Source organism: Chiloscyllium plagiosum, chromosome 14 (assembly GCF_004010195.1).
Source record: "Chiloscyllium plagiosum isolate BGI_BamShark_2017 chromosome 14, ASM401019v2, whole genome shotgun sequence".
NCBI classification, from domain to species: Eukaryota; Metazoa; Chordata; class Chondrichthyes; order Orectolobiformes; family Hemiscylliidae; genus Chiloscyllium; species Chiloscyllium plagiosum.
The window spans coordinates 16,410,700-16,426,139 of record NC_057723.1 but is presented as its reverse complement, the minus strand read 5'-3'; the positions used below and the strand labels follow the sequence as shown (position 1 = coordinate 16,426,139).

The 15,440-nt window shown below is 39.1% G+C and overlaps 1 protein-coding gene across 5 annotated transcripts in view; it reads right to left on the bottom strand.

The window, feature by feature from the left end:
- Nucleotides 1-15,152, bottom strand: part of LOC122556519 (E3 ubiquitin-protein ligase SH3RF2-like) — a 67,712-nt gene extending 52,560 nt beyond the window's left edge. For 3 of the 5 annotated variants that reach the window (XM_043703253.1, XM_043703250.1, XM_043703252.1), the window contains exons 1-2: nucleotides 14,310-14,909; nucleotides 9,988-10,395 (exon numbers count right to left, since the gene is read on the bottom strand). In XM_043703253.1, coding sequence (XP_043559188.1) covers nucleotides 9,988-10,380 — 393 coding nt within the window. In that variant the 5' untranslated portion in view covers nucleotides 10,381-10,395; nucleotides 14,310-14,909. Of the gene's footprint in view, nucleotides 1-9,987; nucleotides 10,396-14,309; nucleotides 14,910-14,929 lie in introns of those variants that run through there. The other 2 variants (XM_043703251.1, XM_043703254.1) reach the window with 2 other exon arrangements.
- Nucleotides 15,153-15,440: the final 288 nt, after the last annotated feature.

Below are 15,440 nucleotides of genomic sequence, written 5' to 3'. Positions count from 1 at the left end.
AAATTTTAAACTCTGATTAGTCAAGATTTTGATCTGAGAATTGAACCAGACAATGTCTGTCATGTTATTTGCTAAATTGAAACAGACACAGGGTATATGTATGTTATTTTTGTATGTAAAAACAAGGCCCTGTGTTGTATAATTGTGCCTTCCACTACAGGGTCATCTGACAATCCTAAATTGGCTGTCAGCAGAGCTCTTCATACACTCAAGATTGTTTAACAAATATGTAATTGCAACATCATATCTAATGTTCCACATCCGTGTCATGCATTTTGCAAATACTAGCCAGTTGGGTATGATCAGTATGTTGCTTCTTGCTAAGAGCTGAAAAGCTATACTGTTTGAGACAATTTGCCAGAGTTTGGGATGAATGGCATATGTACCTAGCATCACATAGGCACTGAAATTCATATACCACATAACTTATTTGCGTGACAAGCTGATCATCTTGACATTTGATGGTAGTATCCCATTAATGGCAAGCACCATTCATGTTGCAAAGGCTTTATGTGTTACTTAAATTTTGAGCTCACTTACTCTTCCAGGGCACTTTCTACAACCAAAAGTGAACTGTTCATGAGTTTACACTTTATACAGCAAGAATGATGTGTTTAGGACAGCCATTGCACAGCTGACAGCCTTTTCGCAGTTCATTTCTCACAGCAGTGCCTTCACTGATCAAAGTCAGGGTGACTAGTTTCAGCGACTGGTGCATGAAGATATTCAGGTTTTGTTTAAGATTCTCCCCCCGCCCTCCCCCCCCAATTTATTATCATTTAAATAATAATCTGATTTCCTCTCTTTGCTACCAAGTGGATAACGTCACATTTATCTACATCAGAATTCAAATGTGAGATTATGCATTTTGGCAGGAAGAATAGAGGAGCTGAATATTATTTTAAGAAACTACTACAGAAAGCCCTAGAACAGAACAATTTCAGAGTCCTTGCTCCACCTTATCAATTTTGATAGGAACAGATTCAAAGACCTCTATTAGATTTATCAAACATGGTTCCCTCTTCATAAATCTATGTTAACTCTGCTTCATCAATTTTCTAAATATACAGCAATTACATCCTTTGTAATAAATTCCAGTATTTTCGTTTCTACTGATCTCAGGCTAACTGAGATTTTCTCTCCCCCTCCTTTCTTAAAAAGTGGAGTTACAATTGGAAATTTCCAATCTGCAGGCAGCATTGAATTAATTGGAATTTGAATTAATAGAATTTTAAAAGATATTCACTAATGCATTCATTATTTGTGTTGTAATCTTTTTCATCTTCCAGGCTTTTGGGTCCCAGGATTTATTGATTTTCATTCCCATTAATTTCTTCAATTCTCCTGTTTTACTAATACTAATGTTATTCAATTCACTCACTACAACCTTGGACTGTAATTATTTCAGGGAGACCTTTTGTAACTCTCTCCACAACAATTTCAATCTTTATTAAAATTTCAGACAACTTTGTTGATTTTCAACATTGGTACACTTCTCTAATTGAGTGCCCATTGAGTTTTTTTTTAAAATTCTTGAATGGGATGTGGACATTACTGGTAAGGGTGGGACTTCCCCAGTTGCCCTTATGAAACACTTCAATAGATCCTAAGGCCATGAAATGTGTTGTGTAAGTACGAGCTATCTCCTTTTTCCTGTTATTCTGTCCACTACCAAAGATATGGATTCTTCACATTCCATGCTACTTAAAAATTTCCACCTAATGTGATAATCAATTATCTCAAAGTCATGGGCGAACCTATGCTGAATCTATAATGATCGTCACCTTCACATTTTTGATGTAGCTATCCTCAATGTTAACCATCATAATTGGCATATTTGAATCTTTTCAGTGAGGCACAATTTACAAACTCATAGTCAGCAAGAAGAATCATGATTGAACTCATGTATTTCAATTGGTCCAAAGCAACATAATTCTGTATTTATAAGGTACCTTTCTGAGTAAAATGCTCCTGAGATGCTTTGTCAAACATTTCAAGTTTGTGTTTCAAGTCAAATGGGGACATGATAGGACAGATGACCAAAGGTTTAGTCAAAGGTAGATTTTAGGGAACGTCAAAAGGGAAGAAAGAAAGGTGGTGGAGTGACAGGAAATTTTAGGGAGGAAATTCCAAAGTTAGGGGTTCTGGCGGCTGAAGACATGGTTGCCATTGGTGAAGTAAATTAAAACTGGGATTGCTCAGAAAGCCTGAATTGTAAGAGTACTAGTGTCTCAGAGGGTTGCAGGGCTGGAGGACATTGTAGGGCTGGAGGAAGGGGTCAGGTCATGGCAGGCTTTGAAAAAAAAAAGGCTGAATAATTGGTTTAGTGCCAGGAAGCAGAAAGTGATAGCTGAAGGGTGTTTATATGACTGGAAACCAGTGCCCAGAGGTGTACCACAGGGTTCAGTGCAGGGTCCCTTCCATTTGTCGTGTTCATTAATGATGTGACACAAATGTAGGTGTTTGAATCAGTAAGATTTGGTGGTCAGTTGAACAGAACAGCAACAAATTGAATTTAATACTGAAAAAAGTGTGAGGTACTGCATTTTGGAAGGATTAACAAGGCATTAGGATACACATTGAATAGTAGGAACTTAGAAAGTATAGAGGATCAGATGGACCTTGGTGAGCATGTCCATAGATCCTTGAAGGTAGCAGGATAAGTAGATAAGGCACTTAGGATGGCTTATGGGATATTAGTTTTTATTTGTCAAGGCATTGAATACATGAACAAGGGGGCTATGTTGAAGCTATATATTACGTTAGTGAGGACATAGTTGGGGTATTGCGTGCAGTTCTGGTTGTCACACTATAGGAAGGATTTGGTTACACTAGAAGGTGCAGAAGAGATTCACCAGGAGGTTGCCTAAAATGAAGCAATTCAGTTATAAAGACAGACTAGATTGGCTGAAATTGCTTTCTGTAGATAAGAGAAGGCTGAAGGGGGTGGGGTCCATTAAAGTGTCCAAAGTTCTGATGGGCATAGACAGGGAGAACTGTTTACTCTTGGTAGAGGGAAGAGGCAAGCGTGTGGTGCTCAAAAAACATAGCGGGTCAGGCAGCATCTGAGAAGCAGGAAAATTGACGTTTAGGGCAAAATCCCATCAGGAATGAGGCTGGGAGCCTCTTGGTAGAGGAGTCAACAACCAGGGAACACAGTTTTAAGGAAAGGCGCAGGAGGTTTTGAAGAGATTTCTAGCAAAACTTTTTCACCCAGAGAGTTGTGGGAACCTGGAATTCACTGCCTGTTGGTAGAGGTGAGAACCCTCAAGACATTTAAGAACTATTTAGGTGAACACTTGAAATGCTATAGAAAACATGATCTGGGTTAAGTTCTGGGAAATTGGACTAGAGTAGAAGGATGTTTTAATGATATGCATGAACAGGATAGGCTGAAGAGCCTATTTCTATACTGTAAAAACGCTATGACTCACAATCTGCTTGGTTTAAATTTAAACAAAGCTTGGCAGTTATCTGTTAGAACTATCGTTTCATACACTATAAGTGCTGCTTTCCCTTTACTTTGGCATTTGTTGTGAATCGGCCCGATCGGTGCAAGTCAAAAATCTTTGAAGAAGCGTGACCATTTTTTTTGTCAGCAATGCTTAAATTCTGTGCTACCATCTGACCATAAGTACAGACTAGCTGTGACTTACACTGGCCATGTTCCTCCTGGACTGTTTGCTGAGTGTGTAATTATCCAGCTGTGCATTTAGTGCAGGGCTAGAAGCGTGACCATTTTTTTTGGTCAGCAATGCTTAAATTCTGTGCTACCATCTGACCATAAGTACAGACTAGCTGTGACTTAAACAGTCCAGGAGGAACATGGCCAGTGTGCTGAGTGTGTAATTATCCAGCTGTGCATTTAGTGCAGGGCTGTGCACTTAAATCTTTGAGATGAGCAAATTGTACAAACCATACCTGTTGTCCCTGCCATCCTGACTAGGCACAGGTTCATTATACATCATGACCTCAACATCGTGTTAATTGACCTTATCAAAGTTTTAGATCATACATTGCCTGATTTTCTGTAACATTGCCCTCCGCTAGAATAGGTTAAGACAGAGGTGGGGAACTTTTTCATGTTGGAAAGCCGCATTATGTTAGTTGTAATCTAATAAGTCTGCATTCAAGAAACTTCAATTATATAATCTTCAAAATTCACATTATTTTGTAAAAATCTAACTACTATGTACTAACTAACTAAAAAGAATGAAAAATATGTTAATTCTAAAGTTAATTCTAAAGTTAATTCTAAAGTTGTGAGCTTGTGGTGCAACGTAAGCGCGTTTGACTCCCGATCCGAAGGTTGCGCGTTCAAGTCGTGTCAGGCTCACTGAAGTTTGGGCGGCACGGTGGCACAGTGGTTAGCACTGCTGCCTCACAGCGCCAGAGACCCGGGTTCAATTCCCGCCTCAGGCGACTGACTGTGTGGAGTTTGCACATTCTCCCTGTGTCTGCGTGGGTTTCCTCCGGGTGCTCCGGTTTCCTCCCACAGTCCAAAGATGTGCAGGGTCAGGTGAATTGGCCATAGTAAATTGCCCGTAGTGTTAGGTAAGGGGTAAATTTAGGGGTATGGGTGGGTTGCGCTTCGGCGGGTCGGTGTGGACTTGTTGGGCCGAAGGGCCTGTTTCCACACTGTAATCAAATCTAATCTAATCTAATCTTAACTAACCATTTAATGACTTTGTTGTGACTACTTTTTGTAGGAAAACATTTGAATATTTGATTGCAGCATGGAGGTCTGCAGTTTTAGCTCATCCTCTAGATGGATATCCGTCATTTGTGACCTTAAGGGCATCTTGATTTTGGTTAAGTAGGAGAATGTAGATTCGCAGCAATAAGTGGTTGAAAAGCAAGAAAGCATTTCTCGTGCATGTTGCTGAAGGTATGAGTATTCTATTGCATTTTACCATATTTCAATCGGATCTTTCTTAGCGTCAAATAAGGACTTTAAAATGTCATCTTCTGAGACCTCAATCAATTCTACCTGTAGTTCTTTAGGCGCCTTGGACACATCAACTAGGTGAGGTTGAAATCTAATTTGAGTGTGATGTCATGATTCTCAAAGTCAGAGAACCTTTCATTGTATTCTCCAATTAATAAGTCTATAACAGCTGCGTATTCTTCAAATGATTCACAAGAATCCTCCTGTTCACCAATGACTTACCAATATTTTAATTGTGGCGGTCAGTCTGTGAGGATTATTTAGTTGAATTTTCTTTTACTCTGGTATTTTAAATACATCCGTTTTAAGATTAAAATAAAAATAATAAAAAAGGACAAAAAAAAATTTGTTCTGCAAAATTTGGATTCATTCAAAAGGCCACACACAATGGCCTAGAAGACCGCATGCGGCCTTAAGGCCGCAGCTTCCCCACCCCTGGGCTAAGGTAACCTGGGTTTAACCTCTTAGCTGTAAGATGACACCCTAATTCTGTACTACCTGAGTACTGTCAAAGAGGCTTTCTCAACCAGGTATTTAAGATTGCACTGGAAGCTGACTAGTTACCTTCTGCTGAAGGGGAGACCACTGCTAAATAAGTAAAGCTTTGTTAAGAACATGGTAACTCCGTATAAATAGCTGGCACACTAAGAGTAATTCTTGCTAGGAGTGTAATCTGTGTGATTAATTAGCACAGTGAGGATAATTAATGCCTATGGACATTTGGTACAACTAACTCCGTTAGTGCTGTGAAGAATGTGGGTAATGTACTGGTTTGACCTGAAGAGATAGCTAACACAATATGTACAGCTGGTAAATGAGGGTAGTTGGCATTGTGAAGCTAGCTGGCAATTCAAGAATAATTAATACTGAAAATGCAGATGGCACAACCATGGTACTTAGTGCCTTGAAGGTATTGACACAGCAAGAGTGGGGCAGACTATTGAATTTTACTTAGAATTCGCATTATAAATGGAGCCTTCAATTAGGGCTGACACACTCCTTAATTACTACAGAGAGTGGAAAGATTTCATTTTTAACAAATAAGATCTTGCTTTTGTTTCAATACAAATAAACAGGGAGAGTGTGTTTGTCTCATTTTAAACATTACTGTCTGTGACACAGTCTCAAACTACTCATGTTTCTACTGACAAGAAAATGTTTCTAACATGGCGTGATCATTTGCTATCCTGAAGCTAAATCTTACAATACAATTCCTCTTATTGCTGAGGGTCTTAAGCATTGATAGTAAGTGCACTGAGCCATGCTTTTGTAATCCTTGCTCAGTTTGATCTCTCTTTACAAAATAATGTATACAGGACAGTGAACAGTTTTTTAGTAGGGCTTGCTCTTTGCCATTGATCTACACGATCACAGATTGTAAAAGTGCTGTTGCTCTGATGCAAGACCTAAGTGGATACTATTTGGACATGAGCAGTCTGCTGCACAAACCACAGTGTCAAGCAGGTTTCCTAGGCAACGTAGTACAAATAACAGACATGATAGCAGAACACTTGAATCAGATGGATGGCAAAATGATGTGAATGCTTACTGGTGTCTTCGAAATGACATTAATAAAAAAATCCCTTTGATTCAGTCAAGGCAAATTAGATTTTATTCCACCGTCATAAAGCAAGATAAAGGATTGTGGGTAGATGATCCAGACCTTAAAATATGGTGATAAGAACATAAAAAATTGGAGTAGGAGTAGGCCATCTGACCACCCCCGCCTCCCCAAACAAAGTCTGCTCCGCCATGCAATAAGATTGTGACTGATCTGTTAGTGGACTCTGCTCCACTTATCCACCCTCTCACTATAACCCTTAATTCCTTTACTGTTCAAAAATCTGTCTTAAAAACATTCATCAAGGTAACTTCAACCATTCCCCAGGCAGGGAATTAAGCAACGGTGGCTCAGTGGTTAGCACTGCTGCCTCACAGACCAGGGACTGGGTTCAATTCCCACCTCAGGCAACTGTCTGCGTGGAGTTTGCACATTCTCCCCTGTGTCTGTGTGGGTTTTTTCCGGGTGCTCTGGTTTTCTCCTACAGTCCAAAGATGTGCAGGTTAGGAGAATTGGCCATGCTAAATTGCCCATAGTGTTAGGTGCATTAGTCAGGGGTGAATGTAGGAGAATGGGTCTGGGTGGGTTGCTCTTCGGAGTATCGATGTGGACTTGTTGGGCTGAAGGGCCTGTTTCTACACTGTAGGAATTCTAATTCTGACCCTTTTTCAAAATTTAATCATGGGATGTAGGTATTGTTTCTCAGTCAGCATTTATTGTCCTTCCTTAGTTGTCCTTAAGAAGGTGGAGTTGGCACTGCCTTTTTGACCACTGCAATCCATTTGGCAGTGGTAGATCAGATCTGAGCTCTGGAATCCTACCAGATGTACACTCCCAATGCCTTTAGGGAGGCAGTTCCAGGATTCTGACCCAACAGCATTGAAGCATTGACAGCATGGTGCGTGACTTGGAGGGGAACTTGCAGATGGTGGTTTTTCCAATGGAATTGTACTGGTTACCTTTTTAATTTCTCACTGCAGTTCAGAAGCTGAGGAACTCAGAATCATAGAGAAATTTTACTAATTTAGGCATATCAGACACAGTTATATCATAATGTATGCATGAACTACAGCTTTCCACTCAGACAGATGTAGGTCATGAGAGTGGCAAAAGGACTCCCCAATATAAGTGGACATCTTTCCTAAGTCAGCTTCAGGAATGCCCCATATATAGTCTACAAGGAATATTATCGCCTATACTGTACAAAATTTCAGTCTTTACATGAGAAAATCTCTTAAAAAAAAAACCCACTCATGTCTGGCCCAAATATCTGTTCCTAATTTGTCAATTAGTTTAATTGTGTAAATGTTTCCACTGTATGTTTTGCTGGGCTCCCCCATTATTGAAGATGGGGGTATTTGTGGAGGCTCCTCCTCAGTGAGTTGCTTAATTGCCCATCACCATTCATGACTGCATCTAGCAAAAGTTTAGAGCTTAGATCTGATCGGTTGGTTGTGGAATTGTTTAGATATGTCAATCACTTGCTGCTTATGTTGTTTGGCATGCAGGTAGTCCTGTGCTGTGGCTTCATCAGGTTGACACCTTCTTTTAATGTTATAGTTCGTGGTGCTTCTGGCATGTCCTCCTACACCCTTCATTGGATCAGGGTTGACCCCCTGGCTTGATAATATTAGTAAATTGGAGCACATGCTGGTTCATGAGCTATAATTCTGCTGATGTTGATGGTCCACAGTGTCTCTTGCATACCCTGTCTTGTGTTGCGACATCTGTTTGAAATCTGTCTCATTTAGTATAGTATTACAGCCACAAAGCACAATGGAGAGCATCCCCAATGTGAAGGCAGAATTTTACTTGCACAAGTACCGTATATTGGTGATTTCACTCAATACTGTCATGAACAGTATGTATAGGAGGCAAATTAGTGATTGAATCATCAAATTTACAGTACAGAATGAGGCCATTTGGCCAATCGTGTCTCTATCAGCTCCCAAAAGAGCTACCTAACTCAACCCAATCTCCAGACCTTTCCCTGTTGCCCTCTAAATTCATCAGTTTCAAATTTATATATCCAGCTCTCTTTGATGATGACAAGGTCAATTTTTTTCTTTGTTGGTTCTTTCAGTACCTGCGACAGGAACAGTCCAGCAGTTCTATCTTTCAGTTTTCAATCAGTTCAGTCAGAAAGAGACACACTTTGTGATGAACATTTAAAGCCTTCATCCAGAGTACATAGCCTTGTCACCCTCCCAGTGGTGTTTATCAGCAACTGATCCCAGTTGATGAAAATACTAGATAAGTTAGATCCCAAGGTCACACTAGGCCGATAAATACATTCTTGTCAAACATTTTTTGTTTACTGCAGAAATCAGTCACTGAACATATTCATAAGAGGCCATAAGCTACTTTTCACAAATGAATATAAAATGTATTACACAAAAGATAAACTAACTATGATGTGGTATATAAGAACACTTTGATATGGTCTTGTTACAAATATCATAAAGAAAGATTCCACCCTTTTCCCTAACAACAATCTGACAGATACTGAAACCTCTATGAAGAGCTACCATTGTGGTAGCTTCCTGCTCACTTGGCACAGCTGTAATAGGTTTTCTTTCAGCATATTTCTGCATTCTTTTGTGTGTTTTCCCCCTAGATCTACCTCAACTCAATAATTAAAAGGGAACGATAACTTCACATCTTCAGCAGCCATGTAGAATGGCTTTACCCCGGACACCTCTACAGCCTTAGGTTTTGGCTTTCTTACTGCTTGGACCACTAGCAACAATGCTCTTAAGGACCCACTCATTCTAAATGAGCTTGTTTCTGTCTGAATGAACTCTCCTTCTCTCTGTCTCTCTGGGCCAGGTAAACACTCTAGCAACTATCTCCCTAGGTGGCTTGCTGCTCATGTTTCTAAAGTTGCTTGTTTTTTTGGAAGTGCCTTTTTTTAAAAATTCACTGCTAAAAATTTGTTTTTAAAAAGGTCAGAAAGTAAAGTATGTCTTCATTGAACTGAAAACAAAAATCCATTTTCCTCTACTTTAGAACATAAACTCTCAAAAACAATGATACATTACGAACATTCATCACATGCCCATTTGTGTAATAATAATTGTTATTGTGTGCTAGAGCACTACTTTCTATCCATTATCTTTCTATGACAGATCAGAAAGAAAATGAAGAAGACTGACTTCTTGTCTTTGTATGAGCACATGAGTAGCTGTTCTGATTTAAATGTCTTCCTTTTGATTTGGAACGTATTTTTATTAGATAAAACCTTCTGTCAGACAAATAAAATGAGCCCATCTAGGTTTTGCAAAGGAACAATTTCATCACAGAGGCAAGAAATGCTTGAGATTCTATATAACTTTATCCACTTTGTTTACTGACTCATCCACTTTAACCAACCTAGGTTCATCCCTACAGGTTCAATCAGGGTATTTTCTGTATGCTTGCCTTTAAAAATGCTTTCACTTCACTCTGCATGATAAGAATGAAATGGCTTAATCATTACCTTCTCTATGGGGCTCTTGGCTGCGTTCACCAGACTAGCTTGCAAACCTCTTGTATCTGTGCTTCTTTGTCCATGTTCCTGATTTGAGGGCGTCTGAGGCAATCGATCAGGAGTGATCCTGACATTGCTTTGCCCATACTTAATGCCATCCAGCAGGCGAACCAGTAACAAGTTAACTGGCAGCTCTTCAATGCTGCATGTAACTGGAGTCCTGCATTCTGGGCATCGGAGCTCCTTCCTGGCATTAAATATTCTCTGGAGACATGGTTTACAAAATGTGTGCTGGCATGGCAATACTTTGGCAGTAGCGTCTAACCTTTCAAAGCATACAGGGCATTCCAGCAGGTCCAGCAAGGCTAGATCATCCATTCTACTTCCACAATACCATGTCATCAAAATACGATCACTCTGAAAATCAAACAAAGCAAAGGTCCAATTCATTTCTCAAGCATTAAAATGATATTGATCATTTGCTATGAATCTGTTCATATTATTATTTGAAACTGAGTTTTATAGTTCATAAAACTCATTTCTTTCCTGTGCCTGAGCTTTTTTATTATTGATTCACTTTATTTATTGCTCATCCCTCAGGCCTATTGAGAACCTGATGTTCAGGCATTTTCTTTAATCACCACAAACTTGATGGTTCAATATAACTGGCTGATTTGCGAGGCCATTTCACAGAGCAGTTTAAATGTTAACTATATTTCTGTGGCTCTGGAATCACGTGTAGACAATCACAGATAAGATCTGCAGATACCTTTCCTTCAAGGGTATTAGCAAACTAGATGTGTTTTTACAGCAATCCATTTGTTTCCTGGTCACCATAACTAATGGTAGCATTTTTCGAAAAATTCGCATTTACTTATTCAAATTCCTCAAGTGGTGTGAAGAGGTTTTTTTTCATTTTTCCACATTAGGAAAGCTGACGTCAATGATTACTAGTCCAGCAACTAAATTACTATACCATAATACTCTCATAAGGTAATGCATGAAATGCACAATACCATTAACATACCATAAATCATCAAATTGCTTTCTAAATAACTTCCATTTCCTTCCTCTAAAGAATATATTTACTCATCCTGAGATATAACACTACACAGAAATTATAGCACAATAACAGCCCATTTGATCCAAAAGATCAAAGCAAGTATTAATGCCGATGATACAAAGTTAGGCAGGAAAGCAAATTGACAAGAAGTCATAAAGTGTCTGCAAAGTGACACAGTTCGAACGAATAAATAGGCAGATGAAGTAAAGTGTGAGAAAATGTGGATCTGTTGACTTTGGTGGGAAGAGCAGAAAACCAGAATATGATTTAAATTGACAGAGACTGCAGAATTCTATGCTACAAAGGAGTCAGGATGTTCTTGTACTTGAATCACAAAAGGTTCAGCAGCAAACAGAGCAAAGATTTCAAAAGGCAAATGGAATACAGGCCTTTATTGCAAAGGGATGAAGACAGAAAGATCTTGCTGCAACTGTACAGGATATTGATAAGATCATACTTATAGTAAAGTACTACACACAGGTTTAATCTCCTGATTTGAGGAAGGACATACTTTCATTGGAGGAAGTTCAGAGAAAATTCTCCAGGTTGATTCCTGGAATGAAGGAGCTGTTAAGAGGAAAGTTGAGCTATTAATACATATATTTACTGAAGTGCTAAAGAATGGAAGGTGATCTTATTGAAACAGATTCTGAGGGGACTTGAGTAGATGCTGAGAGAATGTTTCCTCTTCCAAATGCATCTAGAACTAGCTTCAGAATAAAACATTTTCCAAATGGAGGAGGAGTATTAGTTATTAGTTTTTAGGATTCTCTTCCATAACAAGTAGTGGAGGCCATTGAATATATTCAAGGTTATGTTAGATTTTGATCTGAAAGGTAGTCAAACGTGCTCACAGAAAATTGGAGTTAAGGCCACAAATAGATCAGCACTAATCTTATTGCATGGCTCAAACAGATTGATGACTTAATCCAGCACCACATGAAAGAGGTTGGTCTCTTAAACATTGAAGGCTGAGATACTGAATTTCCCATAATTCTGCTTCCAAGAGGGAGCTCTGAAGCCCAGAGAACATTATTGGGAAATTATTCACCTCCAGAATTTGCACTATGTATGAAGCATGAGAAATCTTCATTTTATTTGTAATAGGGTGAGCAACCATCTAGCACTCAACCCAAGTAGCCATTTTCCTTTCCAATGGGATGCAGTGGATGTAAGTGGTGCTGGAAAAGCACAGCAGGTCTGGCAGCATCTGAGGAACAGGATAAAAAAAAAGAAAAAAAAAAAAATCGACATTTCGGGTAAAAGCCCTTCACCAGGAAGATTCTTGATGAAGGGCTTTTGCCCGAAACATCGATCTTCCTGCTCCTCAGATGCTGCCTGACCTGCTGTGCTTTTCCAGAAACTCTAGTCTAGACTCAGTTTTCCTCATTTTTGCCCTGTGCAGTGGATATAAACCAGGAATGGGAATTCTAGGTGGTCATCTTTCTTTGACTGTGCAGGAGGACAGGGGTTGAGTGCATGAAGTGATTTTCCAGGTGACATTAACTCCAACATAAACTGGTAATTGAAACTTGGACCTTCTGGTTTATATGGCTCATTTCCACATTGGCATCTTTAATAAGTGGGACAGGAGGCAAAAATTACCATCTATAATCAATGCCCATGGTTCAGTTTACTAATGTGACACATTCTTACACTTACAATCAATTCTCTTGAACAGGTTACATCTGTTTCTATAACCGTTCTAATGATAATGAAATTCCAACAGCTGTTATATTCCAATGTTTATATCTCGTGAGAATTTCCATCTAAAAGATTAATGACTTATGTTGTCATTGATTATAAAGAGAGTTGGCCAGCTTAGAATTTAAAAGTTTACCCCAAGGCCTAAGGGACCAAGTTGACAGGTGGAGGAATGTCTCCTCTCTGTGACACAGGTGAGGCTTTTGTGTTTGATATGCATGAGCATGTGTATGTCAGTCTCAACTGAATTAAATCCAATGCACAAAAATGCCCTAAATCTAACAGCAGTTGCCACTAATCACACACTGAGAGGTAATAAGCAAAACTCAATACGGAAATGTAAAATTTTACCTCAAGTTTTTTCTGAATTTAAGTTTGGAGAAAAATAAAGCTTGGTTAGCTTTACCATTGAACCCCTATGTAGGTAATCATGGTCTGGAGAATGTTTAAAACTGTACGTATTGTCTTAGTCATCAATGTGCTGGAAGCAGTGATGTCTACATATATTCTGAATTAAAGTTGTGTCAATTCTACTTTAACCTGCAATGACAATACGGCTTCCCAGAAACTACTTCATGTCATAACATAATACTTTAACCCATTTACATTTATATATCAACTTAATCTACCTTGGAACGATACAACATACTTGCCATAGTGAACTATACTGACTAGACTAACTGAAATTTGTCTCTCTTTGAAAGTGGAAACCAAACAATTAGCTGCTCCTCATAAATGATAGGTGGTGTTCTGATTTTCATTGCTCTGTATTTGTGGTTTCCTTAGAGATTATTGCTCCCAGCATTACAGACAGTTGTGGCATTCAGAACATGCAGTCAGTATAACCTGACAATGTAAGTATCGTTGTTTGGAGCTGGCAGACTCTGTTATAAATGGCAGCAGAATTATAGCCCTTAGTGTATGAGAGGTGCAAGGAAAAAGTGAAAAATGTTCACTGCTCCAGCATTTGCATCTCTGACCTTGATGAAGCTTAAAGACTACACCACAATAAAGGTAGGAAATATCTGACACAAATACATTCCAATTTAGATGCCCTCATCTTTGTTTTAGTTAATCAATTTTGACAATGAAATGAAGCCATTTGCTCTATTTTATAACTGTACTGGAATTAGTAACCTTAATCCAGATGCTATAACTGTATCAAAAGGAAAGTCTCATTTTCCTCCCCTCCCCCTGGGAAATACTTGCTTTCCACTTCGTTATTTTACATTCGAAGGAAAATCAAAGGTTGAGTATCTTATCACAGCACATCACAGAAGATGGAAATAACACTGTTCATACAGTATAGTGCAAAGAAATAATAAAATCTCATTCATGTATTTTCAATGCATTTTCTTTTGCACACTAGAGATTTGAACTGTCTGCCTTTAGTAACATTCCACCTGTTACTCGTTCACTATAGGTCAATGAATTCGACAAATTATTTCAGAAACCTCCAATTTCCTCATTATAGATGCAATCCCGGCTGCAGTGCATTGGATTTGCCAACACAGACAAGAGATTTCCGAATTTTTAACAATAGACATTTTGAATCGGTACTGACCTGTCACTTGAAGTAGATATAAGAGGTGAATCCTGAGAGAAGTAAAGATGGATCATTCTCCATTCCAAAGGATGTGTTTCATGAAAATCATACTAACATATTCTTGCTCCAAAGTCAGGGTCAGCTCAGAGCTGCCAACAGTATTCTGACACCTGTGCAAAAGCTTCAAAAATTACTGCAAAGCTGTTTCCCTCGACTGCCTTTGCACCTCGATTTCTTTCCCATTCATGCAGTAGCAAGGTACAACAGCAATTTAAATGTCCAATTTCCTTGTCAATGTAAGTGCATCACATTAATGTTCAAACAAATTAGAACACGAGGAAAGATTCTCATTCTGCTGTTAGTGGGCTTCTTGCCAAATAACCTCAGTCCAGTTAGATATCCAGTCGTGAGATCACGCCACCCAGATCCAGAACAGAAACTGCACCACCGATCCGATTACAAGACAATATTAACCACTTCATTACTGCTGGAAATTCTCTGCATATTGTCATACTTATTCTAAGCCTTAAGAAGCCAAAGATATTGGATGCACAAGACAGCCTCTTCCATCGTTATTCATCTCTTACCACACCCAGTCGGGGCCACTAACAATATCACTGCTCCTGTGAAAAAAACACTCTGAGATTAGCTGAAGAGTTCCCTCTGCTGGTATCATCTGCAATGGCTCTTCATTCATGAATATAAAAAGACCTTGCCATAGACACAATTTACTTATGAAAAATTCCTCGGTAGAATATAAATAACCCTGCAGTTGTCACTGTGGAAACATTGCCTGATAGCACAGCAACTCCAATGAAGAAGGCAGTTTGACTATTGAGAAGGGAAAGCCTTCTATAAAGGGAGCATGCTGACTCAGGAGAGACAGGTGTGGACAATTGCCTTGGTGGTACTGATCAAGCAGAAACCCACAGGGGAAGAGAGCAACTGTTAGTTCGATATCTAGGGCGAATTGCATCTGGTATATAAACGTTCAGCGTTGTTAGAGGGAAGTCTTACTTCTTAATTGTGATTGGGAAACGAGAAAGATATGGAAAGACTGTTACTGCTAACAACAGGCAACCTGACTATGACAGGTGCAGTTTCCCATACAAATGTTAGTCAAAGCTCTCAAACCTTTGATGAAAATTA